This window comes from Manacus candei, unplaced genomic scaffold (genome assembly GCF_025592945.1).
Source record: "Manacus candei isolate 608988 ecotype Guabito, Panama unplaced genomic scaffold, ASM2559294v1 h1tg000017l, whole genome shotgun sequence".
Taxonomy (NCBI): Eukaryota; Metazoa; Chordata; class Aves; order Passeriformes; family Pipridae; genus Manacus; species Manacus candei.
The window spans coordinates 20,017,203-20,027,144 of NW_026138065.1; the positions used below are offsets into that span (position 1 = coordinate 20,017,203).

Below are 9,942 nucleotides of genomic sequence, written 5' to 3' on the forward strand. Positions count from 1 at the left end.
GTTTATAATGATGATGATGATGATAACCAACAAGCAAAAACACTTCTTTAGATTAAGAATCAATGTATTTCATAGATGTTTTTGTTTACGCTTGAATATCGTAAAGCAGCTGCACATAGAAGTTCAGTAAATTCTAAGCTAGACCAGACGAATATCCACAAGGTCTGAGGACCCACTGGAATCAGAGCGGGATATTACTTCTGTTTGGAGCCGCTTTGGGCTCAGCAGGGATTGGATTTTTTTCATTTCGGACCAGAATCAGGAACTGTTCCAGTATCCCGTGATTGCTTTGTGTCTGGGGACATGGTATTTTAAAACGGGGGACGCAAAACTTGTCAGGGTGAAGCCCAGAGGTTGGAAATGCGCTCGGTAATGTGTCACCGCCGACCCCGTTGCCGTGTGAGGGGCAGGAAGCGGCGGCGGCGGCTCCAGCCCTTCCGGGTCGGCGGGCGGGCCCGGGCCGAGCGCGGAGAGGGGCGGCAGAGCGGGAGCGGCGCCGTCCCCGTCCCGGGTGGGTCGGGCAGGGGGGATCGGAGCCCACGGGGGACAGGCGGGCTGGGCGCGGAGCCCCCTGACAGCCGCGGGCGGTGCGCGGCCCCGGGGCTCCCTGCGCGGCCGGGTCCCGTGATCCAGCGGCAGCCTGACACGGAGGGGATGTGGGGAAGAACCCCCTTTGCGTCCGCACTGGCGGTGGCACGAAAACAAGGGGGTTGGCCTCCGGTTCCCGACGCGGGAGGACGCGGCCGAAGGCGCGGCCCCCCTCAGTGTGGTGCAGTGTGAGGGCAGGGTGACGTGGTCCTGTGCCGTGTGCTCTGGGATGGCCCTGCTTGGGCCGGGAGGTTGGACCGGGAGACCCACTGTGGTCCCTTCCAACCAAACCCGTTCTGTGATTCTGTGGGGCTGCCCTCAGGCGTGTTCGCGGGTTTCCTCGGTTTCCGCACTGCCTTTGCTTTTTTTTTTTTTTTTTTCCATTTCCAAAATCTTTTGGAAATTATGTTATTGAATGTACTTTTGCCTCTTGACTAGATATGGATAAAAGCAAGGATGAAAAAAGTAGGACGCTGTGTGCAACTTCAGAAGAAGGGCTGAAGGTCCGAGGTAGGCACTGCTGGTCTGTTGCCCTGCTCTGGTGTTGGGGTTTGGATGCTCTGTGTCAGTCACCGGGTTGGACCCCGATACTGGGCATGGCCACTTGCTAATGGTAATTAGCAACCGTGTAATTAGTAACCGTGGCACACGGGGGCTCACTGTGTTTAAGTTCTGCGAAGAGTCGTTTTTGTAGACTATAGTTACTACTAGCGTGCTTGTCACTGTTACCTTGTGTTGTCCTAAGGAAAAGAAAAAAGGAAACGAAAACGCAGCAGAAGCAGGTCATCGTCTGTTTCATCCACATCGTCTTCTAGCAGCACATCCACCTCTTCCTCTTCATCACGCTCTTCATCGAGATCATCTTCTTCGAGTAGTAGAGGTAAGCTACCTCCACATGTGCACATGATGTTTGCCAGTTTTGATAGTACTCCTGGAAACATTTAGAGCTTGTTTTAAATGTGGCTAAACCACCAAAAAGTGATGGTGCAGAATACCAATGTTGTGTGTTCAGTGTTTTTCTATAACCTTTTTCTATTACTGTGTTAAGGTGCCTCTTTGTAGACAGTTTGCAATGTTCTTTTGTTAGTTTAAGTAACTTAAAAATAAAAAACTGCCATTTAAAAAAATGTTACTTTGTAACGATATGTTGTGTTTATTTAAACTCCTTTAATCATTACACTTTCAAAATACAGATCTTCTTCTACTTCACCAGTCTATTTAGACCTGAGTTGGGGTTTTTTATTCAGTCCTGCTTTGGTCTTAACATTTCAAGCATTTACCTTTGAGGACTCACATAAAGTTGGCATGTCTGCAGAAACAGTAAATCAGGTATTTTCAATTTCCATGTTAGACCAGTAAGAGGCAGTCAGTTAATGTGTTGCTTTCCTCTGAGTTAGTTTCAACCAGTGTCAATGTGTTTAGCTAAATTAAGGCATTTTCTTTCTAGGTTTCACATTTCTGTATGCCTTATCCATAAAACCAAATGCCTTTTTCAAGAATTCTAAACTTAGAGGATTTGATTTTGTTGTTTGTTTTTCCTTAACTTTAGATTTTCCTAAGTCTAAATCGAAGAAAAAGAAAAAAGAAAAACACAACAAAAAGGTAAACATTTTACAAAGAGAAATATGGAGTTTACAAACAATAACCTTAAAGGTCATGTGAGACATAATGCTGTTGTCTGTGGCTCTGTAAATCTGAATCATGCTTTTAGGGTTACAGTAGCTGAACTGATTGGTTGGCATTTAATTGACTGTATACAAAAAAAAGAAATAATTTAGAAGTTACTTTTACCAGTCATTGCTGGTCCAGCTAGCATTCAGAGTAGTCTCTGAAGAAAAGAGTAGTGGGGAATCTTGATAACTGTATAGAATTTGTCAGAAGAACTGATTTTTAGTCAGTGAGAGAAGCAGGTAGTAGATTCTTGCTGTAGTAATTTTTCTATTTTATCAGGACCTTCTGTTCAGTGATTTTGTATATTGGGGTTAAATGAGGACAACATTAAATGGGAGAGAACAGGGAATCAGACCATTTCTGTTTCTCAGGGTCCCAAGGGTTGCTAACCCTGCTGTGTTACTTTCTGTATTTCAGCTACTACCTGTCTGGCAGTGGTAAGGGCAAACAGAAGGGGTGTCTTGATTAGTGAGGGCCTTGAGATATACTTGTGGATTTGGTTTATTTTACCCTTTTGAGTCTGTAAGCCTAAGAATATATGTCTTATTCTTGTAGAAAAGGAAAAAAGAGAACAAAATGAAGAAAAAGAAAGAAAAGAAGAAAAAGAGAGAGAAGGCAGGACCTGTCCAGCTTTCCAAGGTATGCTTGTGTGAATCTGAAGCTCCATTACATTTTTCATCTAAATACTTAATCTGTCCTGTAATAAAAATGTGTATAACATCCCCAGTTTTATCATAAACAAATAGAAATCTGTCTGTATTGTTTTGAACAGTTAGGAAGTATAAAAGATTATCATCTGTAATTTTACTTGTGATTTGTAACATTACAAAATAAAGCAAAGCTTTTTTAATGTGTGATCTCATTTTAGTTCTTTAAAAACAAAAAGAAGAATGAAAACTACAGCATGATAACCGGAAAGAAAATTAAGATGAAAATTAAGAAGACTAAGGAAGATATAGAGGTAAGAGTTAGAATAGTCTATATATTCCTAAGAGAAGATACTGTATCTTTTAATATTTTTGCAATAGTACTGTCTTTTGTAGAAGAGTCGGTCTTGCACTTAGGGGTTGTAAATTGAGTGCAGCTTTTAGTGTGGCTATGGTGCCATCTGAGACATTTTAATTCATTCTTTTGGCAGGGTTTGTATTACGAGTGGGCTTGGAATACTCAGGCATGAGTAGATAAACTAAAGGGTGCCGGTGCAGGTTCTTAGAATTTCAGTCTCTAATGGTTAGCTGATTCATAGCTTTCTCTGTTGATATAATTTACTAGTTTTAATTGTACTCATCTTCTTTCAGTCTCTCGTGATCAGCTGTGGTAATTGCTGCTTTACTGTGTTTTTCTAACACATGCAAAACTAGCCATTATTTAGAGAGGAATTAAAAAAAAAGACAACAGTAGTATTAGGACCACGTGACCATGTGTTCTCTCAAAGCAGTCAAATGTTTTTGCTGAGATACCCAGGGAAATTGATATAATGAGTAGTGTTTTGTGCTATTGCTATGAGTGTTTGGACTCAGCACTTATTTAATAAGTTCACCCTTTTCAACAATTTCCACACCTTAGAGTGGCCTGCAGAGGGCTCTGGTACTAGTCGGTATGGGTTAGAAGTGCTACTTCGTTGAGGTATATCCAGCTTGGCAGATTCTGGTTCAGCAATAACAATTCATTCTATAGGTACTGAAGCAGATATGAGCATTCATAAAGCTAAATTTGATCTAAAATGCATTATCTTCTTTCTGGGGCTCTGCAGTTTGTGTTAAATTATGCTTGTCAATTCTGTCCTAGTAACCTGCTCATTACAATATTTAACATCAAATATTTGATATTGGTCCTTTTTTGATTGGTTCCTGTGGTCTTGCTGAATTGAACAGCATCCATTCTTTACAGTATTTAAAGATGCGATTTTTTTATAAAAAACACTGAAACAAGTGTTTTGACTGCTTGAGCCATCTCTTACGTGGAGAAAGAACCTAAATTCAATGTTTTGTTATGCTGCAAGCTGCTGTTTTTGCACAGAAAAAACAATTATACCTCCCAAAGCACAAGACTTGCTATGTGTACAGTGAAAGTCGCCTCAGACACCAGAGAACAGCATCTGTTCTGCTTGTGAGTTCCCTCCTGAGCAGACCATGAGCTACATGATTACAGCCCAATGGAGCCTCTGCAGGGAGCCACTTAGAACATGTATCCTGCAATAGTGACAGTGACAGCTTGTCTCCGAGGGCATCTGTCCCCAGGACCCATTGCCTGGTGCTTCCCCCGGGCACTCACACCCAGCTGATAGCTAGTTAGATCCAGCTGTGTGAATGTGGATGTGAAAGCTCTACAGAAAACAGGGATCTGCAGCCTTGCTCCACTGAGTCTGTTCAACTGTTCAGCTGCTGCCTCTGCTTCTCTGCCATACAGAGAGACCGGAACCGTGCGCAGCTCCTGGAATTTCTGAACTCTGCCTTGTAACGGGAAGAGTGCTGGCCAAGGACTTGGAGATACACCAAGTCAATGATCATCATGCCTAGCAAAACACTAAAGGGAAACTCAGGGAAAAGGATGCCAAGTTCGACAAGACCAGACCCTCCTGCTGAGAAGACAATCGGGATTTCCTTTTTTAATGGCAAAATGAAGAGTAGCTAATAACTTGCTAATGAAGATCCATGTCCTCCTTTTGAGATCCTAAGGTAATAGCCAGGCTGTGGTGTTTTTAGAAAAGCCCAGGAGTGTGTCATTGACAATGATAAGAAATGACACACTGAAGTCAAATAATGTAATTTCTATCCTAACTGCATGCAGAATGCACTGTTAATTTCAAATGTCTTAATTTTTCTAGTAGTTTAACCAGAGTATTTGTAAATGTCTGTTTGAAAGATGAGGTGTTTCTTATATGTATATTTTTTTTCTGGTAGTGGTTATACTTGTCCTAAAGAGAAAAATGACCTCTGTAAATAGAACATGCTTTTACATAAATGGTTTTTTTGGAAGTTCACTAACTAATATATTGCTTTCTTTCAGAGTTTGAGATAGGATCTTTCTCTGGACAGTTTATTGCTCTCTCTCACTAGAAAATGTAAAAGCAAAATACTCTAGAGCAATAACAGTAGCGAATGATTTGTATCCTAAAATAGAAGCAGAAAAGGTCTCTGATTTTGTTTATCTCAATCAGCTGTTCAAAGGCAGCTCACAATAAATAGTTTACCCCCCCCATCTGGAGTTGCAGTTCCTAGACCTAAAAACTCTGGAGTTCTGGCCTGCCTTTCTGATCCTTTGAGTTGTGTATCAAATCTTTCTCTGTCTGAAGTGAAGCAAGACACACACCACATACCTTACCCTAATGGAGAAAGAGCTGCAGGAATAAATCAGAGGCAGGCAGTGCCAGTGACTCTCTGGATATGTTGACAGTCCACTGTGAGATGAGACAGGTATGGATATGCAGCTGGAGCCCAGCATAACTTGTGTGTTAGCTGTGGTAGTTTGCTCAGTGCTTGTGCTCTTCCTTCCTTCCAGAGCTTGACTTTCAGTTAGCCAGCAGGCCCCTGTGAACATAACCCTGACATGGGAGTCCCACTTGAATCACTCGCGAAGCAAGTGCTTCCCAGGAACTACCGTTTAGGAATGCCTGAAAAAAAGGAGTCAAGGGTAGTTGACTTTGACAAGAGCTTCAGGTCTACAGCAGTCAGAGTGTGGGGAGTTCATTAAAGAGCAAGTGGAAAACTCCTTGCATCTGTGTCTCCTGCAGTGTTTTGAAGTAAACCTGAAGATCTGTACCATTGCTCAGGGGATAATTTTATAACTATTTTGATGTGTGAAACCTTCTGAAGATGCTAGAATCCTGTCTTTTCCCTAGTTTACTTTTATTGTGAAGCATTTTATAGTTGTTGCAGAGATGTAATTCTTTAGAGATTAAAGCCCTGATCGGGAAAAGCAAGCCTTTACATCCTTATTAACATAAAACTTGGAAAAACATAGGTAAGAACTGGAGTTTCCTTGACTTGTAATCTGACAATGGAAGCCTTTTTTGGAAGTACTGCTCTGAAATGTCATTAAGGGGAAAAACAAACAAGAAAACCCCTTTTTTTTCGTGAGGATAATGCTTTGATTTATGCTACTTTGGTATCTTCTAGCCAGTGATGTCAAAGGATCTTGCCCAGATAAGCAGCTTTTTTTCTCTGGTCTTTGCATAACAAGGTTAATCCCAAACACTCTCCTAGAAGACACTAAAATCCTTCCGATTCCTTAGGTTTTATTTTATATAAAGATAGTATAATTTCTGAAGATTTGTCAGGGTGGGGAGGGAGTAGAAATTTGGAAGATGGAAAGCAGCAAATAGGAATGGGAAACGTGGAGATCACACTTGTGAAGAACTGCATTGGTTCGAAGGTTCAGACTTAAGTGAAATAATTCGCTTTTTGGTGCCTTCGTCAAGATTGTAAAAACTCCTTCCCTGTTCCATACTAGTATGGAAAAGGCAAAGAGCCTTTAGAAATATGATGTGGTCTGTTCCTCTTTTAGGGTTTTGGTAGTTGCTGACTCTAATGATGCAAAAACAAGTCAAACCGCTTTTTCTTAAAAAACAAACATATCCTTTTTCTCTTTCTTGCTGTTTCAGGACAGGAATTTTTCCTGCTCAGTTCTGACATGCTGGATATGCTTTAGTGATGCTTTAAAATATTTCTATGCCAGCATTTACTTCTAAGGAATCATTTCTTTTAGAGAACCAAGCTACTTAAGCTCTGTGGCAGTGATTCAGTTTTATTCTCTCCTCCCCAGTCAGTTACAGGTGGTGTCTGAAACTTCCCAGCAGTTGCTGCTTTTATAAACCTCCTTTTCTTTCCTACCCATCTCCATGCAGATTCTCAGGTTTCTAAAGTGGTTTGAGTAATGTTGCACCCTTTTTTTCTCTGTCTTTCCCCACAAGCATTGAGATCACATGCTTCTTGGGACTGAGTATCTTTGAGGCTCCTGTCTGGAGCTGGCCAGCAGATTCCAGTCCTCCCTAGTGAGCACAGGCCCTTACAGCCAGAATAATTGTCCATGCTTTGCTGCCTCAGGAAAGAAGTTAATTCTGTTGATTTTTTCACTAAAGCATAGCTTCTTAATACTGCTTCAAATCACTATTGTGGCAGCTGAACCACAGACTGAACCAGATGTGAGGGTTAAACAGTAAGATTGTGGTGAACATCAGGTTGAGAAATTTGTATGAGGGAACTGTAAAGTGACATGGAATGTCAACCTGATGGGCAAGGGGCTGATAGAGAGACTTGCTACCAGGTCTCAGAAAGGTACGTACTGTGGGTGAAGATGCAGGCTGGAACAATAGAGCAATAGGAAAGGTATGAGGTAAGGATGGAGGGAGACTGCTACTGTCAGAAGTCATGGTGTGGGGCCAAGGTCAGGTGATAAGGGGCTGCAGAAGCTTATCTTGCTGGGAAAGTTGAGATTCTTCCTAAAATGATGAATAATTGATGAAAAACTACCTTGTGTGTGTGTGTGTGTGTGTGTGTGACAGTCTTTGCTATCACACTCAACTTTCTGTGTCCCTGTACCATTTTCCATTCTGGAATCAGAACAGCTGAATTTTTCTGACAACAGAAATTCCAGAAACAGAAGACACTGTGATTCTTTGTTACTCGTTTCCTTTATGGTTTGCTTGAAATTCACTCTTTTGCCCACACAAAAATGTAGAAGAGATGAAGCTGAGGAAATGTGTATAAATACCACTTTGTCTTGAAAGAATCTGGCTCCGTGGAACTAAGGTGTATCATCCTGCAGAACTGAGATGGGTCTGCAATTGTGGTAACTCTTCAGTATTTAGTATGATTAAACTTGGGCAAGTTGTGCTGTTTTGATGTACCTGGGTGTTTCATGCTGCAGGAATGTATGAGCTTCCCAGTCATCCTCTGTAGCAGGAAAATCTGAGTGAGCTCTATACAGAGGGGAAGAGCAGAGGTCAGAGAGGCTAAGTGACTTGTCCTGGGATCACCTGCCAAACCTGCCCTGGTGTGGGGATGGGCCCTGACAGCTGAATGGAGCTCTGATGTCCTTTGGTGTGTAAAACTCATGATCTTTGCTGTGCATATTTAGTCTCCAAGGTTCCAGTTCAGCTCTCAAGGTGGGGAGCTCCACTGTGATTTGGGGACTCCATGAAATGGCTAAACTTTACAGGGTATTGGGTTCTTCTGAAGGAATGAGGTCTTGGGCACACCTGGGAACCCTCCAGCCTGCTACTTGGTTGTACTTGAAGCTGTAGGGGGATGAGCTTTTGAGGAGCTGCTGCTTAAAATTACTGGCAAGCACCCAGCCACCTAGTTCCATCTGTGGACAAAATTAATCATCAAAATTACTGTCCAAAGCACAGATCATGATGTATTTGGCTGTTGACAACAGGGGTTATTTTCCTGCCTGTTCAATTTTGGTCTTAAATTATGATTCCCAAGGAGTATGACACATCCAGTGTTGTCTGAGGGACAAGCAGGACATGGTGCTGAGGGGTCTACAGGGACATGTTTTGAACCCTTTCAACCAGCATGAAGAACACATTAATATCCAGTCTGAGAGGCACAATGTTTAAGATGACAGCTGTTCCCATACCAGCACGCTGACCACTGGTGCCCTCTCCAGTAAGGCACTGAACACCAGGGCTAACACTAGTTGTGTTCATTTTGCTCTCCACTCGCGTGCTGCTCTCTGGGTGACAGCGGTGTGAGACAGCAGTAGTGCCAGAGTGAGGGATTTGTCAGGAGAGGCCTGGTTAGAAAGCTGCTGCCTATTCCCTGGTTAGTCGGTGGTGGGATATCTGCCAGTAGGTGGCATTGCTGCCCAGCTGGAATGTTACGGAAATCTATTTTGTTTTTACCTTTGGACTTTGGCTTTGCACTTTCTTATTCTGAAACCCTTTAATTAGCCTGCAAATACCTAATTATGCTTGTTTATGGGGAACATTTGTTACTGCTGTCCTATGAATTTAATCCAGTCTTTGTTCATTTCTTGCCCTTGGCTGTGCTGAGGACAGACAATAAACTCTTCTGCTGGTGCTTGCGTGCCAAAGGCAGAAGGAAGCCTTTAACTTCTCAGTAGCTGAATGCAACAGGAGCAAGTTATGGAGAGCCAGTAGGGACCTGGAAGGACCAGGTGTTCTTGCACCACCCTGCCTGGGGCTGCTGAGTTCTTCAGAAATTGCACCTGGCTCTTCTCCATCTCTTAAATACCAGTGCCAGAATATAGATTTTGACTGCAATAGAAAGCTAAGATGCTATGATCTGGTTATCTAGCCAGGACACTAAGAATTCATAATTTTATGAAGTGTACAATGTACACAGATAACTGTAAATCACCACATAATCCACTGTGCTTCTTGTATCCCTTTTCCTCACCTTTCTCTTGTGTTTTTAAGCTCTCATCCTGTAAGGATTTTCCCTTAGTCTGAGAATATCTTTGTGCACAACTGCACAGAAAGTACATAGTAGTCATTGGGAGACCTGGGCCCAAGACCCAGCATTCAAGGCCAGCATAGTATCTTCCTGATGTAAGCCAGCTCAAAACATGGTTTCTCTGATTATGCAAAGAGAACAAGAGGTCCTTGTGCCAACAGCCCAGAGCACAGATGGCAGTACCAGGGAAAGGCAGGCACCAAGATTATGATGTCTCTGTCTGTCACAGGTGGGTAGAACTGAGGGAGGCCTAATAGCC

General features: G+C 42.5%; 1 protein-coding gene across 1 annotated transcript; it reads left to right on the forward strand.

Moving 5' to 3' along the window:
- The first annotated feature begins 359 nt into the window (after positions 1-359).
- Positions 360-5,460, forward strand: LOC127469429 (corepressor interacting with RBPJ 1-like). Its single transcript, XM_051783732.1, has 7 exons — positions 360-511; positions 1,027-1,098; positions 1,334-1,468; positions 2,138-2,190; positions 2,815-2,898; positions 3,128-3,220; positions 4,669-5,460. Exons 1-7 carry the CDS (start codon positions 361-363, stop codon positions 4,717-4,719), a joined length of 639 nt encoding a protein of 212 aa, XP_051639692.1. The 5' UTR covers position 360; the 3' UTR covers positions 4,720-5,460.
- The last annotated feature ends 4,482 nt before the right edge of the window (positions 5,461-9,942 follow it).

Excerpts from the sequence above, each read along its gene's own strand:
- LOC127469429 (XM_051783732.1), top strand. The coding sequence starts at position 361 with ATGCGCTCGGTAATGTGTCACCGCCGACCCCGTTGCCGTGTGAGGGGC. Across the intron at positions 1,099-1,333 it reads AGAAGGGCTGAAGGTCCGAG|GAAAAGAAAAAAGGAAACGA; the intron begins GTAGGCACTGCT and ends TGTTGTCCTAAG. Across the intron at positions 2,191-2,814 it reads AAGAAAAACACAACAAAAAG|AAAAGGAAAAAAGAGAACAA; the intron begins GTAAACATTTTA and ends TTATTCTTGTAG.